General features: G+C 46.3%; 2 protein-coding genes across 2 annotated transcripts; both read right to left on the bottom strand.

Moving 5' to 3' along the window:
• Positions 1–10,029: 10,029 nt before the first annotated feature.
• LOC119306696 (MDIS1-interacting receptor like kinase 1-like) lies at positions 10,030–12,367 on the bottom strand. The gene has a single exon (XM_037582855.1). It carries the CDS (start codon positions 12,267–12,269, stop codon positions 10,089–10,091), a length of 2,181 nt encoding a protein of 726 aa, XP_037438752.1. The 5' UTR covers positions 12,270–12,367; the 3' UTR covers positions 10,030–10,088.
• Positions 12,368–17,573: 5,206 nt separating this feature from the next.
• On the bottom strand, positions 17,574–18,275 carry LOC119306695. Its single transcript, XM_037582854.1, has 2 exons — positions 18,052–18,275; positions 17,574–17,966 (listed from the first exon to the last, which is right to left on the bottom strand). Exons 1-2 carry the CDS (start codon positions 18,273–18,275, stop codon positions 17,912–17,914), a joined length of 279 nt encoding a protein of 92 aa, XP_037438751.1. The 3' UTR covers positions 17,574–17,911.
• Positions 18,276–23,261: the final 4,986 nt, after the last annotated feature.

Genomic DNA, 23,261 nt, shown 5'->3' with positions numbered 1-23,261 from the left:
TTGATGAGCCTAGCATGTACAGACATGGCCTCGGAACACAGAAGACCGAAAGGTCGAGCATGAGTCGTATAGAAGATACGATCAACATGAAGATGTTCACCGATGTTGAATAGTCCGTCTCTCGTGATGATCGGACACGGTCTAGTTTAACTCGGATCATGTAATACTTAGATGACTAGAGGGATGTTTAATCTAAGTGGGAGTTCACTAATAATTTGATTAGTTGAACTTAATTATCATGAACTTAGTCTAAAATCTTTGCAATATGTCTTGTAGATCAAATGGCCAACGTAGTCCTCAACTTCAACGCGTTCCTAGAGAAAACTAAGCTGAAAGACGATGGCAACAACTATACGGACTGGGTCCGGAACCTGAGGATCATCCTCATAGCTGCCAAGAAAGATTATGTCCTACAAGCACCGCTTGGTGACGCACCCGTTCTCCCTGCAGAACAAGATGTTATGAACGCTTGGCAGGCACGTTTCGATGACTACTCCCTCGTTCAGTGCGGCATGCTTTACAGCCTAGAGCCGGGGCTCCAAAAGCGTTTTGAGAGACATGGAGCATATGAGATGTTCAAAGAGCTGAAAATGGTTTTCCAAGCTCATGCCCGGGTCGAGAGATATGAAGTCTCCGACAAATTCTTCAGCTGTAAGATGGAGGAAAACAGTTCTGTCAGTGAGCACATACTCACTATGTCTGGGTTGCATAACCGCTTGACTCAGCTGGGAGTTAATCTCCCGGATGATGCGGTCATTGACAGAATCCTCCAGTCGCTTCCACCAAGCTACAAGAGCTTTGTGATGAACTTCAATATGCAGGGGATGGAAAAGACCATTCCTGAAGTATTTGCTATGTTGAAATCAGCAGAGGTAGAAGTCAGGAAGGAACATCAAGTGTTGATGGTCAATAAAACCACTAAGTTCAAGAAAGGCAAGGGTAAAAAGAACTTCAAGAAGGACGGCAAGGAGGTTGCCGCACCCGGCAAGCAAGCTGTCGGGAAGAAGCCAAATAATGGACCCAAGCCCGAGACTGAGTGCTTTTATTGCAAGGGAAGCGGTCACTGGAAGCGGAACTGCCCTAAGTACTTAGCGGATAAGAAGGCCGGCAAAACAAAAGGTATATGTGATATACATGTAATTGATGTGTACCTTACTAGTGCCCGTAGTGGCTCCTGGGTATTTGATACCGGTGCAGTTGCTCACATTTGTAACTCAAAGCAGGGGCTGCGGAATAAGCGGAAACTGGCAAAGGACGAGGTGACGATGCGCGTCGGGAATGGTTCCAAGGTCAATGTGATCGCCGTCGGCACGCTGCCTCTGCATCTCCCTTCGGGATTCGTTTTAAACCTTAATAATTGTTATTTAGTGCCAGCTTTGAGCATGAACATTGTATCGGGATCTCGTTTAATTCGAGATGGCTACTCTTTTAAATCTGAGAATAATGGTTGTTCCATTTTTATGAGAGATATGTTTTATGGTCATGCTCCTATGGTGAATGGTTTATTCTTTATGAATCTCGAACGTGATGCTACACATGTTCATAATGTGAGTACCAAAAGAAGTAAGGTTGATAATGATAGTCCCACATACTTGTGGCACTGCCGCCTTGGTCACATAGGTGTCAAACGCATGAAGAAGCTCCATGCTGATGCACTTTTAGAGTCTCTTGATTATGAATCATTTGACACGTGCGAACCATGCCTTATGGGTAAAATGACCAAGACTCCGTTCTCAGGAACAATGGAGCGAGCAACTGACTTATTGGAAATCATACATACTGATGTGTGAGGTCCGATGAGTGTTGAGGCTCGCGGTGGCTATCGTTATGTTCTCACCCTCACTGATGATTTAAGTAGGTATGGGTATATCTACTTAATGAAACACAAGTCTGAAACCTTTGAAAAGTTCAAGGAATTTCAGAGTGAGGTTGAAAATCAACGTGACAGGAAAATCAAGTTTCTACGATCAGATCGTGGAGGAGAATACTTGAGTCACGAGTTTGGGGCACACTTAAGAAAATGTGGAATAGTTTCACAACTCACGCCGCCTGGAACACCTCAGCGTAATGGTGTGTCCGAACGTCGTAATCGCATTCTGTTAGATATGGTGCGATCTATGATGTCTCTTACCGATTTACCGCTTTCTTTTTGGGGCTATGCTTTAGAGACTGCCGCATTCACTTTAAATAGGGCTCCGTCGAAATCCGTTGAGACGACACCGTATGAATTATGGTTTGGGAAGAAACCTAAGCTGTCGTTTCTAAAAGTTTGGGGATGCGATGCTTATGTCAAGAAACTTCAACCTGAAAAGCTCGAACCCAAGTCGGAAAAATGCGTCTTCATAGGATACCCAAAAGAAACTATTGGGTACACCTTCTACCTCAGATTCGAAGGCAAGATCTTTGTTGCCAAGAATGGGTCCTTTCTGGAGAAAGAGTTTCTCTCGAAAGAAGTAAGTGGGAGGAAAGTAGAGCTTGATGAAGTATTACCTCTTGAACCGGAAAATGGCGCAACTCAAGAAAATGTTCCTGAGGTGCCTGCACCGACTAGAGAGGAAGTTAATGAAAATGATCAAGATACTTCTGATCAAGCCCCTACTGAAATTCGAAGGTCCACAAGGACACGTTCCGCACCAGAGTGGTACGGCAACCCTGTCTTGGAAATCATGCTGTTAGACAATGGTGAACCTTCGAACTATGAAGAAGCGATGGCGGGCCCGGATTCCGACAAATGGCTGGAAGCCATGAAATCCGAGATAGGATCCATGTATGAAAACAAAGTATGGACTTTGACTGACATGCCCGTTGAGCGGCGAGCCATAGAAAATAAATGGATCTTTAAGAGGAAGACAGATGCGGATGGTAATGTGACCATCTATAAAGCTCGGCTTGTCGCTAAGGGTTATCGACAAGTTCAAGGGGTTGACTACGATGAGACTTTCTCACCGGTAGCGAAGCTGAAGTCCGTCCGAATCATGTTAGCAATTGCCGCATTCTATGATTACGAAATATGGCAAATGGACGTCAAAACGGCATTCCTTAATGGTTTCCTTAAGGAAGAATTGTATATGATGCAGCCGGAAGGTTTTGTCGATCCTAAGAATGCTGACAAAGTGTGCAAGCTCCAACGCTCGATTTATGGGCTGGTGCAAGCATCTCGGAGTTGGAACATTCGCTTTGATGAGATGATCAAAGCGTTTGGGTTTACACAGACTTATGGAGAAGCCTGCGTTTACAAGAAAGTGAGTGGGAGCTCTGTAGCATTTCTCATATTATATGTAGATGACATACTTTTGATGGGAAATGATATAGAACTCTTGGACAGCATCAAGGCCTACTTGAATAAAAGTTTTTCAATGAAGGACCTTGGAGAAGCTGCTTATATATTAGGCATCAAAATCGATAGAGATAGATCGAGACGCCTCATAGGTCTTTCACAAAGCACATACCTTGATAAGATATTGAAGAAGTTCAATATGGATCAATCCAAGAAGGGGTTCTTGCCTGTGTTGCAAGGTATGAAATTGAGCTCAGCTCAATGTCCGACCACGGCAGAAGATATAGAAGAGATGAGAGTCATCCCCTATGCCTCAGCCATAGGTTCTATTATGTATGCCATGCTGTGTACCAGACCTGATGTAAACCTTGCCGTAAGTTTGGTAGGAAGGTACCAAAGTAATCCCGGCAAGGAACACTGGACAGCGGTCAAGAATATCCTGAAGTACCTGAAAAGGACTAAGGAAATGTTTCTCGTTTATGGAGGTGACGAAGAGCTCGTCGTAAAGGGTTACGTCGACGCTAGCTTCGACACAGATCTGGATGACTCTAAGTCACAAACCGAATACGTGTATATTTTGAATGGTGGGGCAGTAAGCTGGTGCAGTTGCAAGCAAAGCGTCGTGGCGGGATCTACATGTGAAGCAGAGTACATGGCAGCCTCGGAGGCAGCACATGAAGCAATATGGGTGAAGGAGTTCATCACCGACCTAGGAGTCATACCCAATGCGTCGGGGCCGATCAAGCTCTTCTGTTACAACACTGGAGCTATTGCACTTGCCAAGGAGCCCAGGTTTCACAAGAAGACAAGGCACATCAAGCGTCGCTTCAACTCCATTCGTGAAAATGTTCAAGATGGAGACATAGAGATTTGTAAAGTACATACGGACCTGAATGTAGCAGATCCGTTGACTAAACCTCTCCCTAGAGCAAAACATGATCAACACCAGAATTCCATGGGTGTTCGATTCATCACAATGTAACTAGATTATTGACTCTAGTGCAAGTGGGAGACTGTTGGAAATATGCCCTAGAGGCAATAATAAAAGCATTGTTATTATATTTCCTTGTTCATGATAATTGTCTTTATTCATGCTATAATTGTGTTATCCGGAAATCGTAATACATGTGTGAATAACAGACATCAACATGTCCCTAGTGAGCCTCTAGTTGACTAGCTCGTTGATCAACAGATGGTCATGGTTTCCTGACTATGGACACTGGATGTCATTGATAACGAGATCACATCATTAGGAGAATGATGTGATGGACAAGACCCGATCCTAAACATAGCACAAGATCGTATAGTTCGTTTGCTAGAGTTTTCCAATGTCAAAGTATCTTTTCCTTAGACCATGAGATCGTGTAACTCCCGGATACCGTAGGAGTGCTTTGGGTATGCCAAACATCACAACGTAACTGGGTGACTATAAAGGTAGACTACGGGCGTCTCCGAAAGTGTCTGTTGGGTGACATGGATCAAGACTGGGATTTGTCACTCCGTATGACGGAGAGGTATCACTGGGCCCACTCGGTAATGCATCATCATAATGAGCTCAGAGTGACCAAGTGTCTGGTCACGGGATCATGCATTACGGTACGAGTAAAGTGACTTGCCGGTAACGAGATTGAACGAGGTATTGGGATACCGACGATCGAATCTCGGGCAAGTAACATATCGATAGACAAAGGGAATAGCGTACGGGATTGATTAAATCCTCGACATCATGGTTCATCCGATGAGATCATCGTGGAGCATGTGGGAGCCAACATGGGTATCCAGATCCCGCTGTTGGTTATTGACCGGAGAGTCGTCTCGGTCATGTCTGCTTGTCTCCCGAACCCGTAGGGTCTACACACTTAAGGTTCGGTGACGCTAGGGTTATGAAGATATGTATATGCAGAAACCCGAATGTTGTTCGGAGTCCCGGATGAGATTCCGGACGTCACGAGGAGTTCCGGAATGGTCCGGAGGTAAAGAATTATATATAGGAAGTGCTATTTCGGGCATCGGGACAAGTTTCGGGGTTATCGGTATTGTACCGGGACCACCGGAAGGGTCCCGGGGGTCCACCGGGTGGGGCCACCTGTCCCGGGGGGCCACATGGGCTGTAGGGGGTGCGCCTTGGCCTAGATGGGCCAAGGGCACCAGCCCCTATAGGCCCATGCGCCTAGGGTTTCCACCATGGAAGAGTCCATGTGGTGGAAGGCACCCCTAGGTGCCTTGGGGGGGAGGGAAACCTCCCCTGGCCGCCGCACCTAGGAGATCAGATCTCCTAGGCTGCGCACCACCCCCCCTTGGCACCCCTATATATAGTGGGGGAGAGGAGGGACTTAATACACCAGCCCCTGGCGCCTCCACCTCCCCCCGTTACGTCTCTCCCTCGTAGTCTCGGCGAAGCCCTGCTGCTGTGACGCCCTGCATCCACCACCACGCCGTCGTGCTGCTGGATCTTCATCAACCTCTCCTTCCCCCTTGCTGGATCAAGAAGGAGGAGACGTCTCCCGTCCCGTACGTGTGTTGAACGCGGAGGTGTCGTCCGTTCGGCGCTGGTCATCGGTGATTTGAATCACGTCGAGTACGACTACATCATCACCGTTCTTTTGAACGCTTCCGCTCGCGATCTACAAAGGTATGTAGATGCATCCAATCACTCGTTGCTAGATGAACTCCTAGATGATCTTGGTGAAACGAGTAGGAAAATTTTTATTTTCTGCAACGTTCCCCAACATAGGGCACCATCACCCTCCACATCACCAATTGTGCCACTTCGTAAATTATTTTGTAGCACATGCATACCTCAATTTAAGTACTCCATCTCCAATGGTCCAGCGTACATGCATACTTTTTGTGCACACACAGTTACTGCTGAAAATAATAGCTTTTGATTTAGGTCATTTCATTCATAGAAATTTATCCAAAACTAATCTTTAAAATCCAACAGCAACGCGCGGGGAAATCGCCTCACCATTATTTAGCTACTGCATTTATTTTTCTCATTGCCGGTCACATGTATCGAACAAGTTCACTAAGTATTAATGTTTTGTTCCAATTCTCTATTAAAATGAGCATCTTAATTACCCTTAGATTTTCATTAGGACCCCGCTGTCACAGGAGGATAGGACAAAATATATTGTACAAGTTATACATGCCTACATGTGATCGATGAATTTGAGCTATTGTGTATTGCTCTAGGTTGTGACTGTTACATGATTGATGTCATCCAAATATCCATGGCTACCCCATGCCTATCCTTTGCTCGTATTGTCTTTGCTAAGTTACTAATATTGTTGTTATGTTTCAACTGCTACTGTTATTATTATTATTGCTACTGCTACTGTTACAGCTACTATCAAAATTATCATATTAGTGTGCTACTAATACTTCACTGCAGAGAAACAACTTCTCAGGTGTGGTTGAATTGACAACTCAATTGCTAAGTCTTATCCTCGTGTCAAATCAATAAATTTGAATAAAATACTACCCACAAAGACGGTTGCGATCCCCTATACTTGTGGATTATCAGCCTCCTCCTACCTTAACTCCTCAATTTTAAGAAGTTAAGAAGAAGTGGTTCCTAGACAAATCCCTAAAACTTAACTTGCTAAAAAAATAGCACACAACTTCATTTCAAACACAAATACAAACTACTCAATTACATTATTAAACAAAGGTAACACATCATACACACCATAATTAGATGATTTATCACTACATAACATACTTCGACAACTTTAAAGTAGTCCTCGTCGTCAGAGATCTTGTCCCAATTCAAGTCGGAGTCAGAGGAAATAGGGATCACCCCCACAGACGCAGATCCTCTGCCGTGCGGCAGGGTACCGTTCGGCCACTGACAGGTGGGCCCGTCAGGAATCAGGCCCACATGTCAGTGCCCCCAACGGCATGTGCAGTACGTCAGGGGAGCTGCTTCCCACCCCACCCACCACCACCACCCGAGGGTCCAGCCTCACCGTCTTTGTTGCTAAGCTTCTTGGACTCGAACAACACTTGTTCCTCGATAGCAAGCTACAGATTCTTCGCGATGAGCTTAGACCATATAGGCTTGTCCATGCACTTGAGGCTCGACGAAGTATGGGACATGGCTGTTGAGGGGGAAGCTTACCTTCACTCGTCTGTCGTAGTAGCAGACCACTGCCATGTCGTACGCATGTGTCGCTTGCTTCACAGACTAGAATGTGCAGAGCTAATGCTTCTCTCGCGTGTCTGGATTACGAAACTCCGCTGCACAAGTGCCACATGGCGGTTGCCACACACCGCAATACTTCTCCAGCGACGGCGGCTGAAACATGGATCTTGATTTCGCAGTGGTGGTAGGTGCTCGGAGTGGCCATGTGAAAATGTTCCAGAGAAACGCAGATATGTGGTGGCCCCCCTCGTCGATGAGCTTGCGGCTACGGTGATAGTTAGATTTGTCGACTCAGGAAACAATGGCATGCGGCGGTCAAATCATGGTGGCACAGGCCGAGGTGGCGGCAAAGCAAGGCAGAGGCAAAGAGGGCGGTGCTGACGTGGAGGCATCCGAGTAGGAAGGAAATCATTATTGTTAAGAAATTGCTTCAACCGCTAAAATTGACAGGTAACCGACCGTCGCCTAAAGTTTTTAAGGAGTTAATAACCTGGTTAAGGGTTCGGTTAGGTCTCGTTCAACACCTCAAAAGGGAGTCTTTTTTTTAAACACAGTATTGACGCAAGCGTTCACATACATGCGCATACATTTACCCCTATGAACGCACACACGCACACCCTATCCCTATGAGCACCTTCGAAAGACTGAGACGGCATATCATCTTGAAATTTATGAAGTTGCCGTAGGCACCTCGTCGTCGACGGGAATGTCTCCCCCACTGAATGCACATAGCTGAAAATCCTAAAATAAATACGAGCACCAGGATTTGGACACTGGTGAGCTGAGAATACCACAATCCCTCTAAGGGCATCTCCAACAGTTTGTATGTTAGCTTGTTGGTAAAATATGCCATGTCATCAACCAACACCTTAACATACAACATCTCCAATAGGTTGTATCTAGTTTGCCGATATGATGTGAGATAATAAATGAAGTGCTCTCTCATTCTACATTAGAGCTTGTGCAAGGGGTGTTGATTCATGTACATACAATCTTCCTCTCTTTTCTCATTTATTGTATGACACATCATCAAAAATTCTATGTGGCAAAGTCTACCAACAATTATCTTACAACCATTGAAGATGCCCTAACCATCCAACCACGGGTTGGTTCGCTCAAAAAGGAGTCTTTTGAGAAATTATATTAATACCCTTTTGAGGGTTCGGCTAGAGTTGATCTTAGCTCCAAGCCATCCCTCAAGTCGACAGATCGTTTACAAATTCGTGTAGATTTGATTTCTATAAGAGCATCTCCAACAGGCGCGCTAGAAGACGCGCCCGCGCGGTAAAGTTCTTTTTAGCGTTCGCCGATCGGTTTCGCGCGCTCCAGCGGTGGCGGGAAATAAGCGTGCGCGGGAACGATTGAGCGTGCGGGGGAAAAGGCGGCAGCTCGCGCGCAAGATTTGGCGCGCCGCTTCGCGCGCGCCTATAAAACTACAGCGCCATCTGCCGCTCTCTCCCGCTCTCTCCACTGCTTTCCCTCCTCGCCGCCGACACGCCACCACCGCGCCACCATGCCCGCCTCGCCGCCGGGGAGGTTCAGGCTACCGCGGCGTTCGCGTGCGCCCGTCCGGCACCTACTCCGCCTCAATTCAGTCGGGCGCGGCGTGCGCCTCGGCCTCGGAACCTTCGACACCGCCCAGGATGGCGCGCGCGCGTACGACGCTGCGGCGTGGCGCCTCCGGCGGTCCTGTTGGGACATGAACTTCACCGACGTGTCGACGCGGGAGCGGGCACATGAGTTGGCGCATTTCCCGCGGCTTACCACTGACGAGGATCGTCGCAAACACCGGAGGCGGGAGCGTCCTCTTAGCCTGGACGAGGAAGCCATGGCGGTGTGGAGGCAACGCTTCCCGCAAGACATCATCAACGAAGAACGGTTCTTCGCCGAGAGGAGGGCGGAGAGGGAGGAGAGGAGGAAGGAGCGAGCCGCCTATCACGAGGACAAGCGAACGCGGAAGGCGATCGCTAAATATAACATGGCGCTAGGAGATGCGTCGTCCTCTGACTCCAGCGGCGAGCGGTTCCTTGACGCCTATGCTCAGACGTCGGAGGAGGACATCACCGAGGAAGAGTCTGAGTCGGAGAACGAGTAGTAGTAGAACTATATATCATTGGAGAAGCCAGTTTTATTTTCTATCGTAGAAGCAGGCTATGTGGACGTAGTAGAACTATATATCGTTGGAGAAGCAAGGTTTATTTTGTATCGTGGAAGCAGGCTATGTGGACGTAGTAGAACTATATATCGTTGGAGAAGTCTGGATATACGCATTTTGTATCATAGAAGCAGACTATGTGCGCTGCATTTTTTGCGCGCTGCTGGAGCGACGCGCGCGCTGCATTTTAGCGCGGTTGTTGGAGCCAGCGCTGCGGGCCGCGCAAAATCAGGCGAAGCGCGCGCGGCATAGTAGTTTTTAGCGCGCGGCCCGTTGCCCGCCTGTTGGAGATGCTCTAAGTGTTGTATAAACACAAATTTATTGATCAATACTCAATTTTTTTTAGAAGATTAATACTCAAAGCTTCTGAGTACTCTACTACATCCGTGCTCAATGAACACGCGATTTTTATGTAGATGCGTTCCTTCTACTTATGGTCGTGCTCCTACGCTATCGCATCCGATCGAGTTATATATTGCTTCATTTTTCTTCTTCAGCTGTAAACCACTTCATGAGGGATGGCTGGACTTGCTGCCGACGATGTTGTTCTCCTTGACGCACGCGATCGCCTCGGCGCCGGTGAAACCTAGCCGCTGGAACGCCGTCGAGACGCTCCCGTCCTCCTCAGCGGCGTCGTCGTCGCAGCATCCAGCACCATTGGCGTACCGCCGCTGGTGCAGCACCTTACCGAGGAAGACGGCTCCGCAGGCCACGAGTGCGACGGAGATGCCGATCGCCCACCCGACAGCGATGAGCTTCGCGTGCGAGCGCCGGAGTCTGGAGGACGCTTCCGAGGACGAAGCGTTGGCCAGGCACGGGGGCAGCACGCCGCCGCAGAGCCCCGGGTTCCCGGCCAGCTCGTCGGGGTTGATCGTCCTCATCAGCCCCGTCGCCGGCACGGGACCGGTGAGGTTGTTGTACGCCACGCTGAGCATCTCGAGCGCCGGCGAGCTGCCCAGGTTGCTCGGTATCTCGCCGGAGAGGAGGTTGTTGGAGAGGTCGAGGACGGACAGTGCCGGCATCGTGGCGAACGGCCTGGGGATGTCGCCGGCGAGGCGGTTTCTCCTGAGGATCAGCGACGCGAGCCGCTGGCACGACGCGAGACCCGCCGGGATGGCGCCGGAGAGCCGGTTGCCCGACAGATCAAGCGCGGAGAGTGCCCGGCAACCGCCCAGCTCGTCCGGCACGCCTCCGGTCAGCTCGTTCCCCGCTGCGGCGAACGTCTGCAGCGTCGGAATGGACAGGATGCGCGGCGGCAGTGCCGACCGCAGCCGGTTGCGCGAGAGGTCGATGAAGGAGAGCGACGTCGAGAGCGCCAGGTCGTCCGGGATCTCGCCGGAGAGCTCGTTCCCGGCCAGCTCCAGGCGATCCAGGCGATGCAACCGCCCGAGCGCCGTCGGCACCGCGCCGTTCAGCCGGTTGTTGTGCGCGCGCACGCGGACCAGCGACGAGCACGTGGCGAGGCTCGTCGGGATCGGGCCCGTGAAGGCATTGTTGAACAGTATCAGCCCGGTCAGGTTGCCGCTGCCGCAGAGGCCGGCGGGCACCGGCCCGGACAACGCGTTTGTCGACACGTCGAGCCACTGCAGCGGCTGCGCGGCGCCGAGCGACGGCGGCAGGGAGCCGGTGAGGGAGTTGTTCCACAGCTGTAGCACCTCCAGCTTGGGAAGCTCTCCCATGCCCGCCGGGACGCCGCCCTTGAGCAGGTTGCACATGAGGTTGAGCAGCTGCAGGTTGGCGAGCTGCGCCAGCTCCGGTGGGATCGCGCCGGTGAGTGCATTTTCAGAGAGGTCGAGCATGACGAGGGAGGCCAGGTTGCCGAGCTCCTTGGGTATCTCACCGCCGACGTTGTTCCCGTAAAGGAACACGGTGTCGAGCACCGGCAGCCGGCCGAGCTCGGGTGAGATGGGGCCTTCCAAGCCGCCGATCGCCATGTCAAGGTACCGGAGGTTCTTGAGCTTGCCGATGGCCGCTGGGATCGGGCCGGTGAACTCGTTGTAGCCGATGATGATCTGCTCTAACGCCGTGAGCTCGAATAGCACAGCCGGGAGAGCGCCGCTGAGGTTGTTGCCCGCGAGCCCCAAGAACTCGAGCTTCCGGAGCCTGCCGTAGCTCTCGGGGATCGTGCCAGAGAAGAAGCCGCCCCTGACGTCGAGGGTCTCGAGCTCGGTGGCGTTGCCGAGGTCGGCCGGGAGCGGGCCGACGAAGTCGTTGCCGGAGGAGTTGAAATGCGCCAGCGAGGCGCACGAGCCGAGGCCGGCCGGGAACAGGCCGGTGAAGCCGTTATCGCTGACGTCGAGCTCCCGGAGCGTCGGGATCGACACCAGCGCGGCCGGTAGCCCGCCCGCGAACGCGTTGCCGCGGAGCACGACCGAGGTGAGCGCGCTGAGGCCGAGGACGTCGTCCGGGATGGTGCCGCTCAGGTTCATGCCCGCGAGGTCAAGGCCGGTGACCGCGCCCCGGTCGTCGCAGCGCACGCCCTTCCAGCCGCAATGCGGCGCGGAGCCCCAGCCACTGAGCTCCCCCAGTGGGTCGGCGAGCAAGGCCCTGATGGCCAGCAGCATCGCCGCCTCGTCGCCCGTGGCGGCAGCGCCATTGGACGCCCCGGCGCGGCACACGAGCGACAATGAGAAGACGACTAAGAAGAAGAAGCGTGCCTTGCTGCTCAGCTGAGCTGTAGCATTCGCCATGCTCGTGAGCTCGTCTCTCCTTCGATTCTTCACTCCTAGTCCTTGACCAGCTAGCTTTGTGTTTACATCAACAAGTTTGTTTGAAGCAATAGGGAAATGGAGGGAAACTAACAGCCAAGCATATTTGCAGTGACAAGGTGAGAGCACCATGCAATCTTCCCAAGTTATAGTAAACCAAAAAATTCACCCCAAAATAAAACTTAATACCCTGTAAAATTGCTTTGAAAATTATTGTTGCGCTTCAAGTTGACTGCGTTGCGAGTTGACGACTCTTAATTAGAAAATTCAGTCAGCAATCACGTCTTCATAATTATTACCAAATCTTTGTAAGACTTGGTCATTCAAAGATTCACCCAGCAAAAGGGACGAAGCCTGTAAATTTCCTAAAAATATTGTTAGGACATCTCAACGCGGACCCTCGAACCTCCCGTAGCCGTTCGTATCGTGGAAGCCATCCAACGCGGTTTGGTATCGGTCCGTTGCGTGGTCTGGACGTAATTTTTCCCGCAAACCGAAGACAAACATGGAGGAGGTTTGCGGGAGTCCGCACCGATCCCAAGCCCTCTTCTGACCGCTCTGGCCCACAAAAACCTCTCCTCCTCCCGCGCGTTTTCGGTCAGCGTCGCTCCAGAGCGTCAGCGCCCGCATTCATGCCCGGTCAGAGCGGACGCGACCGCTCACTAGCGCCGGCATTGAAGTGGTGCGCCGGCCGAGAGAGCGTCGCCCGCGTCGCTTCCCTGTGCAGGCGACTGCGGCGCGTTCAAACGACACGACAGCCGTCCGTCGATACGTCTGCCGCCCGCATTGATGGCACGCGGTTGCCGAGGCATCTCCTCCAGCAACACCCGTCCATCCCTCTACCGTCCACCAGTGCTATATAAACCGTTGCCCCAGCCATAGCCACAGTCATACCTCTCCGCATCACTCCCCGTCATGAATCCATCTGCCGCCAAAGCTCTCTAGACGAGCTGACGTCGGAGCAGAAGAAGGAGATGGCCACCATTGATGCCGACTAGCAGGCCGGCAGGCAGCCGAAGGACGCCTCCGACGATGAGCCAGCGCCACCCTCCTCACGGCACCTTCCTACTCCGCTCCACCCTTGCCGATGCATTGCACCATGACCATCGGCGAGGCATGTGGCCATTATATGGACATGGTGCGGGAGGAGCAGTTCTGGGAGACGCAAGCCGACGCCAACTACAACCACAACCTCCTCCAGGAGCATCTACAGGCGGAGGAGCGGGTCATCGCCGACAGGGCCATCGCGCCGGACGCGGACCTTGTGGAGCAGGAGGCGTTGCTCGAGTCCTACCACTCTGCCCGCGAGATCCGTCTCGCCCGTTGGCGGTACCGATAGCGGGTGGCGAAGGTGGCGACCGCCGCCAAGGAGTACGATGACGAGGCGGACGAGGCGTTGTTCAGCGAGACCGACGAGGAGGACATCGTCGAGGCCGCGCACAAGCACCATGACCACGAAGAAGCCGGCACGTCCGCGGGCGCGGCCGGCAGCGAGGAAGGGTAGTGCACGGTAGGTCGCCGCCGCTCGTGTCCCGGGAAGGCTACCGCTCCTCCCCTCCCGTCGACACCAAGCTTGGTGGGCTGAGCATTTTTGGCCGATTAGTCGCTTGTCAGCGATGTGGAGGCGGATAGCTTCGCTTCCGGGCCTCCGGAGGCGGAGGTTATGGAGGTAAAGCTGGAGAGCGCCGAGGCGAAGCTTCAGTTCTCTTGGTTGATGACCGGACACGAGAACGGGCGCCGGCGACCATTTAGACCTAGCCGGACGAGCTCTGCTTAGTTGATTAAATGAAATGAAATCCGTCACGTATAGATGAAATCCGTCGATTTTAAATGAAATTTGTCATGTTCATTTGAAATATGTTCGTGTTTATATGAAATCCGGTCGTGTTTGATCAAATTCCGGCAAGTTAGTTTGACTTGTTGTAAAAATATATATGGCTAGTGTCCTTCCTTATCCGCGTCCGCAGACTGATCATCTATCCACGAACGGATGCGAGAAAAAATTTATGGTTTACCATTGAAGATCCCCTTACAGTTTCAGTTTACGGCGGCATTCATGAGTAGCAAGTCAACGACCATTAATTATAAAATCCAGTCAAGGATACCATCTTCTTAATTACTCAATGGCTGAAGTTGACGGCTGCATGCATTCGTGGCTTGATGCAGGACTTCTTGACCCCCAAAAAAGATAATAACCAAGCTAAAGAACTGAGGATTTATTTATTTGTAATTAATGGTTGATGTGAAGAAGAAGCAGGGAGATTTCCATTTTCTTGTGTGGACTTTACGAACATTAGTGATGTGCTTTTCTATAGAAATGGTTGATGTGAAGAGGAAGCAGGGAGATTCCTTTTTTTTGGACTTTACGAACATTAGTGATGTGCTTTTCTATAGGGACAGGTCAATCTACCCAAAATAAATTTTAGGTTAGTCAGTTGACTCCAAACTCATAATTGACAAAATCTCTCGTTTTTCTCCCTAATCTTATGCGGCCAGGGCGAACTCTCCCCCTCCCCCTAGACTTCACCCCCGAGTCTGTGGATTTGCCTCCCCTTTCTCTGCCGCTCCGGCGGCCAGTGGCGGCAGGGGTGAGGAATTCCGTTGCCTTCGCTGCAGCTAGTAGTTTAGATTAGGTTTGTTAGTCCTCGCAGGTGCTGTGCTCAGACGGATGGCGATGCTTATTCTTCAAGTTTGTCTTCCGAGCTCTGATCCGGCTCGGTTTCATTCACGTGGACGTAGCTGACGGAGCTCCAGCGTAGATTCCTGCCGTCTTCTTGGGGCAGTGAGGTTCGGGTTTCTCGTCATGTAGCGGGTGCTTCAGATCTATGCATGGGTTCAACGGCGGCGACTGCGACTCCAAGGCGTTGGTCCATAGGGGCACATGCATAAAGACTTCTTGGTTGTCATCGACAGGGTCAAGACGGCTCCGGTAGAGGAGCGGCATGGCGGCAACTCATTCTGACGATAGTAGTGGTCTGAGAATCTTGATCTAATATTTATTATGTTTGGGATGACTTTGTATAGATCTGGTTGTTTTGTAAAAAGAAAAACCGTTTGACCCTACACTGTCTGCCCCTAAATAGATGATAACTCTATTCTTGTTTATTGTTAACCTGATAACTAACACAAGAAAAAGGGTCAGTTATCTAAAACTCTAATACTTGCGGCGTGTCACCTTAAAAAATAAATGAATATAAATAAAGAAAAATATGAAGTTCCTACAAAAGAATGAATTAGTAGCATTGGTATTACCCTTAAAAAGAAAAGTATTAAAGAAATAAAACATTGACAAATTAGAAAACAATATACACAGAAATTGTGCTTTTTATGATATGCAAGAATAAACATATAATAGAGAAATTTTACAGCAAGAGGAAGTTTACTAAGAAGGAATGAATTAGTGGCATCGGTATTATCAATAAAAAGGTAAAATGAAATAAAAACTAAAATAAAAAAAGTAATGAAGTTTCTAGAAAAGAATGAATTAGTGGCTATGGTATTACCCTTTAAGAAGGAAGAAAACGAAAAATGATCATTATTTTGATTTAGATTTGGCATTACCCTTTTAGATTATTTTTCAAGAAAGAATAAATTTGTGGGATTGATATTACCAGTTAAAAAGAGAAAATGAAAATTTCTTAAAAAATATTGCAAAATATGCACACAATTAACACAGAAATTATGCTTTCTTATACAGAGTAATATGCAAGAAGTTTCCTAAGAAGAAATTATGCAATTGACATTAAAAATAAAGAATATAAAATAAAAAGTAAATCAAAATCAAATAATGAAGTTTCTAATAAAGAATGAATTAGTAGTTTTGGTATTACCCTTCAATAAAAATAAAAAAATAAAACTAAAACTACATAAAAATAATGTCTTCTAAGTAAGAATGGATTAGTGGCATTGGTATTACCCTTAGAAGAAACTAACTTAAAAATCCAAAAAAACAATGAAACTTTTTGCACACAATATACACAAAAATTGTGCTTTTTAAAAATATGCAAGAATAAGCTTATAATAGTGGAATTTTGGGGAAAAGGTTTCCTAAGAAGGAATCAATTAGTGACGTTGGTATTACCCTTAAATAAGAAGTCGTTCAAATAATAACTAAAACTAAATCCAAATAATGAGGTTTCCTAAGAAAAAAAGAATTAATAGCATTGGTATTTCCTTATGAAAAGATAAAAATAAAATAAATAAAACAAATATTGGTAAAATTAGCAAACAATTTATGCAGAAATAGTGCTTTTTTATAATAGCAAGAATACACATACAATAGTGAAGTTTTCACAAAAATGAAGGTTTTTAAGAAGTATTGAATTAGTGGCATTTGTATAGCCCCTAAAAGAAGAAATAACATGAAATATAAACTAAAATAATGAAGTTAACGAAGAATAAATTAGTGTCATTGGTATTACTCTTTAAGAAATATGACAAAAAGCAAATAATGACAAATTTAGTGCATGATTTACACAAAAATTGCACCTTTACTATTGGAAAGAAAAAGCATATAATGGTGGAATTTTGGGAAAATAATTGTTTACAAGAAGGAATGAATTAGTGACACTGGTATTACTCTTGAAAAAATGAAATAATAAATAAAAATAATTAAGTTTTCTAAGGAAGAATGAATTAATGACATTGGTACCCTCTAAGGAGAAAGGAAATAAAAAATGATAAAATTTGCATGTAATGTACTCATAAATTGTTTTTTGTCTTATGCAAGAATACGCATATAATATCTGAATTCCAAAAGAATATTCTATAAGAATGAGCGAATTAGTGCCATGGGTATTACCTTATAAAAATAAAAAGAAAACAAAACAAAACAAAACAAAAAAACAAAGTTTTCTAAGAAATAATAAATTAGTGGCATTGGTATTGCCCTTTAAGAAGAATGGAAATTACAAAAACTTTATATAAATTCACACAAATTTGCACTGAATTTTCACCTTTTTGATACGCAATGATAGGCATATATATAATAGTACAATTTCCACACTCTAGTGTAATTTAAACACATAGTATATAGCACTTGCAAGTGTGCATTTCCACTCATCCAACATGCCAAAAATACCCATGTAGAAAAAAGAAAAACCTAAAAAGCATATAAAAAAAGGCAATGTTTGACGGGCTTCAAGACCAATAGGAAAATCGCTTTCCCTAAATAGGGGCAAGTCAAAAATTCAGGCAAAGAAAAAGTCGACTGGCCCCAAACAAGGATTAGTTAAAAAGTAGCCTAAGAAGCCATGGAACAACACAAGGAAATAAAGAACACGAATATTGACAAAAATGAAAATCAACGGTCAAGAAACTGACTTACTCAAATTTACAAATGGGGTGACTTACATATAGCTAAAGTGTTTTCTCTAACTGCTCTAAACAGGTAGGAAATGGAGAAAACCACTCTCTTTGGAAATATTGTGAACAACAGGGAAACAACAGATCCTTTGAAGGGGCGCTTACACCAGAGAGACTATTTAAGAGGATTTATTTATTTATTTGGCGACAGCCTAGATCTTTATCATTTGGCTGAAGTGCATTACGATCTTCTTGTTGACGGCTGAATGCCTGCAATCCACCGCCTGCTCCTTGTCGACAACAAAACGGACCGAAAATGGCTAATGAACTTTCTCCTCCTGTTCCAGGTCCAGACGGGCGCTCTTGCCGGTAGCCCTGCAAATCAAATCAAACCAAACCAACGATCGTTATCTGTTCCCGCCGCCCATAGTTACTCACAGAGGGCACAATGCATGCGTACTTCTCGATGAGGCCCGTGACGACGCGGAAGCCGAGGTGGCCTTCCGGGGGTTCCTTGTCGGCCGGGGCGCCGTCGGCACTCGGGGTCGCCGCCGCCGGGCTCGTGCCCTCTTCCGCCAGGTCCCGGCGCTGGGGGCGCTCCGTCGCCGTCGCCGTCGCCGTCGAGACGAGCAGCAGCAGAAGCATGCACACCGTCGCCACGCGCACGGTTTTCGTCCTCGCCATCGATGGTCGCACGTCGTCCTCCTCCCTGCCTCCTCGCGGTCGTCAGTTCGTCACGCACGCGCACCGTCGCTTACCTTTTGTTGCCTATAAATAGCTTCCGCAGCGCCCGCGGTTCAGCTATAATAATGCCACGCTGCTCGCCCGTGAAATGGTGGTGGTCACCAGCTTACAAATTTGGGCGATCGGAATATTTGAGTGGTGCTATGCATGGCTGGGTTTGCGGCCGATATCATCGATATCCTTATGCGATATGCGTCGATGTGATCCGTGGCTGCTCTGGTTACCACCGTGGGACCTTGGCGGGTCGTCGTTTTCATTCTAGTGATGCCACCCAGACTTCCGCCGTCGACCGGCGATCGATAAGGACATTGCCGGAAAACCCTATTCGCCGCATTTTGCAGCGAATTGACGAGGCTCCGCACACCCCCGGACGATTTGGGCCGGCCCAGTGGCGGTTACCACCGGTTTTGGGAACCTTCTAGGAGGTTCCCTAAACCGGTTTTTTCGTTTTTTATTGTTTTTTTCTTTTTCGTTTTTCTTTTTCTGTTTCTTTTTTTCCTTTTCCTTTTTTTGTTCTGTTTCTTCTTTCATTTTTCCTTTTCAAGTTAATTTCTCTTTTCAACAAATTTTCTTTCTTTGGTATTTTATTTCTTTTTCTTTTCTTCTTTTATTTCCAAACTTGTTTCAAAATATTCAAGTTTTGTTCATGTTTCCAAAAAAGTTCAGCTTTCGAAAAAATGTTCTCAAATTCAAAAAATGTTCTCATTACACACAAAAGTTCAAAACTTTCGAAATTCAGAATACCGGATTTCAAATTTTTTTCTTCACTTATTAAAAAAATTGACACTTGCAAGATTGTTAGAATTTTTTAAAAATTTCTCTCCGTTTCAAAAATAATTCTCAAGATTCAAAAAATGTACACGCATAAAATTTTGTTCGCGCTTCGAAATTTGTTATCTGTTTCTTTTATTTATGTTTTTTTCCAAAATTTCACAACTTCACAAAATTTGTTCACAAATTTAAGAAAAATGTTTCTTTTTTCAAATTTTGTTCGTGAGTTTCAAAAAATTTCCTGATTTTCAAGATCTGTTCGAAAATTCAAAAAATATTTCATTTTGAAATTTGGTTCAAAATTCAAAAAAGAAATCTCGTTTTGTAAACTTCAATTTTTTTGTTCTTGTTTATCAAAATTGGTCATAATTTTAAAAAATGATCCCTTTTCAAATTGGCCACAATTTCAAATAGTTCCTGTTTTAAAATTTTGGTTACAAATTCGAATAATTGCTAACATTTTTTTGAAACTCGTTAGTACTTTTGCCAAAAACGTTTGGACTTAATTTGTTTTATTCAGAATTAACAAGAAAAGATTTAAAAAGGAAAAATAACGCGACCTGCCAATGTGACTAGTTCTAAAGCTTCGGCGTTGGCATTTGACCGCAAGTGATAACCCGTCGTGGTGGCAAGCTAGGTTTGCAAACAATAGAAGGATCGTGGGTTCGGGTCCCAGCTTTCGCTTTAATTTTTCGTTGCGTTTTTTGCAGTGGACGCTGGCTGCGTGGGCCGGCCTAGTCGGGCGCCTAACCTGTGCGACCGCTCGACATTCTGCCGCATGATGCGGCAGATAGGAAGTCCCGACATTGCCTGCCCGCTGAGAACTTGGTTTCTACGACAACAGGGCCGCGCGGGAGAGTGAGAGGACTGGGATGGTTGCAGCAAGAGTAATCCATACGGGCCCATAAGGCAACAGATTTGGGTCCGATTGATTCTACGCCGCATGGGCTCAGCCGCTCGGGACGGGTCACCGATCGAGAATATTGCAAGTTCGTGTTCAATAAGCAGGCCGCGACCTACGAGAAAGAGAAGAGCAGGGCTCTTTGTTTTTCTTCTGTTTTCCCCTTTTCTATTTATCTTTTATTTTTATTTTTTTTTGTTTTCTTATTTCTTCAGCGGTTTTCTTTTTCCATTGTTATACTTCGGGTTTTTTTTGTTTTGGTTTCTCTTTGTTTTTTTATTGTTTTTATCCATACATATTTTCTCTCTCCTTTTTCTTTGGTTTTTTGTCTTCTTTCTCCTTTTTCTCCGTTCCTCTTTGTTTTCTTTCTCCTTTTTTTTGTTTCCTATTTTGCATTTGTTTCTTTGGTTTTATTTTTTATTTTCATTTTTTCTGGTTAATTTTTAGTTCTACAATTTCTTTGAATACATGATCAACATTTTTCCTACACATTCGTAACATTTTTTTAATACATGGTCAACATTTTTTATATGTTTTCACATTTTTTTAAATACTTCATTAATAGTATTTCAAAAAATATTAACACTTTTTCAATGCATGGTCAACATTTTTTATATAAACATTTAACATTTTATGCTTGATTAACATTTTTCAAACACATGTTCAACTTTTTGTTCAAATGCTTGATTAATATTTTCATATACATGACCAAATTTTTTATATCATTTAATTATACATGATCAACATTCTTTCTATACACATTTAACATTTCTCAAATGCTTGACTAACATTTTTGTAATACTTGTTCAACTTTTTTTAAATGCTTGATTAACATTTTTATACACATGATAAACAATCAATATTTTTTAGTAAGTGATCAACATTTTTTTAGTAAGTGGTCAACATTTTTTCTAGGCATGTTAAACATTGTCCGAACGCTTGTTCAACATTTTTCAAATACTTGTTCAACATTTTTAATACTTATTCAACACTTTCAAATACTCGTTCAACATTCTTTAATACTTATTCAACATTTTATAAATATTTCTTCAACATTTTGCAAATAGTTGTTCAACATTTTTCGTATACATGGTCAACATTTTTTTTTCTATATGCATTTACCATTTTCGAATTACAAAACATTATGTAAAGTACATTTTCCCATACATATGTTTATAATTTTCGGAAGTGTAAACAAAATTAAGTAATAAATAAATAACAAAAACAAGAAAGGTGAAAGAAAAACAGAAAAAAGGAGGATATTCCCTGCAGCACACCTGGGGCGGCCCATCTAGAGCTGCCCTGACGTGAGGATTTTCCGGGAGCAACTAATTAACGAGCGCTCCTTCGGGAGCCTCGCAAGGATCAGCACCACTTGACGCGCTGTCAGCCATTTGCCACATGTCGCGCTCTGGGCACTCTCTCCGTATTTTGTTCTTTTATGTTTCCGCACGCGTTTTCGGCTTTTTAAACGGTTTTTTTATAAATTTAACGTTTTGGTTTTCTACCGGTCTTCCCTAGCTTTTCGACAAAAAACAATTCGAAAAAAATATTTTTTTGCGCAAAAAAACGCATTTTTTTGTGAAAGTCACGGTTTTGTTTTAGAGAGAGGCACGGTTGTGCTTTCGCGAGAGGCACGGCCGTGCCTCTTGGAAACGAAAAAAAACATGTTTTCTGTTTTTTTTTCTTTCGTGAGAGGCTCGGTTTTGCTTCCGCGAGAGGCATGGTTGTGCTTTCGCGAGAGGCACGGGCGTGCCTCTTTCAGAAATGAAAAAAACGCGTTTTTTTTCGCGAGAGGTACGGTTTTGCTTCAGCGAGAGACACGATTGTGCTTTCGCAAAAGGCACAGGCGTGCCTCTTTCGGAAAGAGAAAAAACGCGTTTTCTATTTTTTTTTCTTTCGCGAGAGGTACGGCTTTGCTTCTGCGAGAGGCACGGTTGTGCTTTCGCGAGAGGCACGGGCGTGCCTATTTTGAAAAAAGGGAAAAAACGTGTTTTCTTTTTTATTCTTTCACGACATGCACGGTTTTGCTTCCGCGAGAGACACGGTTGTACTTTTCACGAGAGGCACGGGCGTGCCACTTTCGGAAAGGGAAAAAACATGTTTTCTGCTTTTTTTTATTTCTTGAGAGGCACGGTTTTGCTTCCGCGAGAGGCACGGTTGTGATTTCGTCAGAGGCACGGGCGTGCCTTTTTGAAAAGGGAAAAAACCCGAAAAAACCCGTGTTACCGGTTCGGATTTTTCGTCGGTTTTTTCGTGAAAAAAAGTTCGTCAAAACCTATCAACATGTGACCTAGTCTTGAAGATCTCGACACGAGGAATACAACGACGAAAGTTCTTCGAGATTTGGACCCACGGTTTAAGAGATAAAACGTTTTGAATAAACGATCTATGAAAAAAGGGAAAACTCCTAGGTTGCGACAAATGACGCACATGCAGCGCGCCACTTGCCGCAACCTGGAGAAGTTGGAGTAATCTCCACGAGGAGTACTCCTTAACTAGTGATTTCGGGGTTTCCCTAGGTCTCGCTGAAAGCGAAACGTAGGGACGCTCCAAATGCTATGGGTCGCTTATTGCGAGCAATAAATGACTGGTCTTCGGCAGCGTCCCTCCGCCCATTAGATCGCACGAGCTTGGGAGACGGGTTCTCAGCGATATCACTAATTAAGGAGTACTCCTTGCGAAGATCACTCCAAATTTCCCAGGTTGCGACAAGTGGCGTGCTGCATGTGCGCCACTTTTCGCAACCTAAGAGTTTTTCCTTTTTTCGTAGATCCATTTATTCAAAATGTTTTATCTCTTAAACCGTGCGTTCAAATCTCGAACCGTTTTCGCCATTGGATTCTTCGCGTCGAGATCTTCAAAACTAAATCCCATGTTGATAGGTTTTGATGAATTTTTTTTTCACGAAAAAACCGGATGAAAAAAACCGACGAAAAAACCGAACCGGGAACACGGGTTTTTTTTGTTTCCGAAAGAGGCATGCCCGTGCCTCTGACGAAATCACAACCATGCCTCTCAAGGAAACAAAACCGTGCCTCTCACGAAAGAAAAAAAAACAGAAAACATTTTTTTCCTTTTCCGAAAGAGGCACGCCCGTGGCTCTCGCGAAAGCACAACCGTGCCTCTGGCGGAAGCAAAACCATGCCTCTCGCGAAAGAAAAAAAAATAGAAAACACGTTTTTTCCCTTTCCAAAAGAGGCACGCCCGTGCCTCTCACGAGGCACAACCGTGCCTCTGGCAGAAGCAAAACC

The sequence above is a fragment of the Triticum dicoccoides genome, chromosome 5B, assembly GCF_002162155.2.
Source record: "Triticum dicoccoides isolate Atlit2015 ecotype Zavitan chromosome 5B, WEW_v2.0, whole genome shotgun sequence".
In the NCBI taxonomy this organism is placed as follows: Eukaryota; Viridiplantae; Streptophyta; class Magnoliopsida; order Poales; family Poaceae; genus Triticum; species Triticum dicoccoides.
The sequence above is the reverse complement of the archived record's forward strand: the minus strand, read 5'-3'. Positions and strand labels throughout refer to the sequence as shown.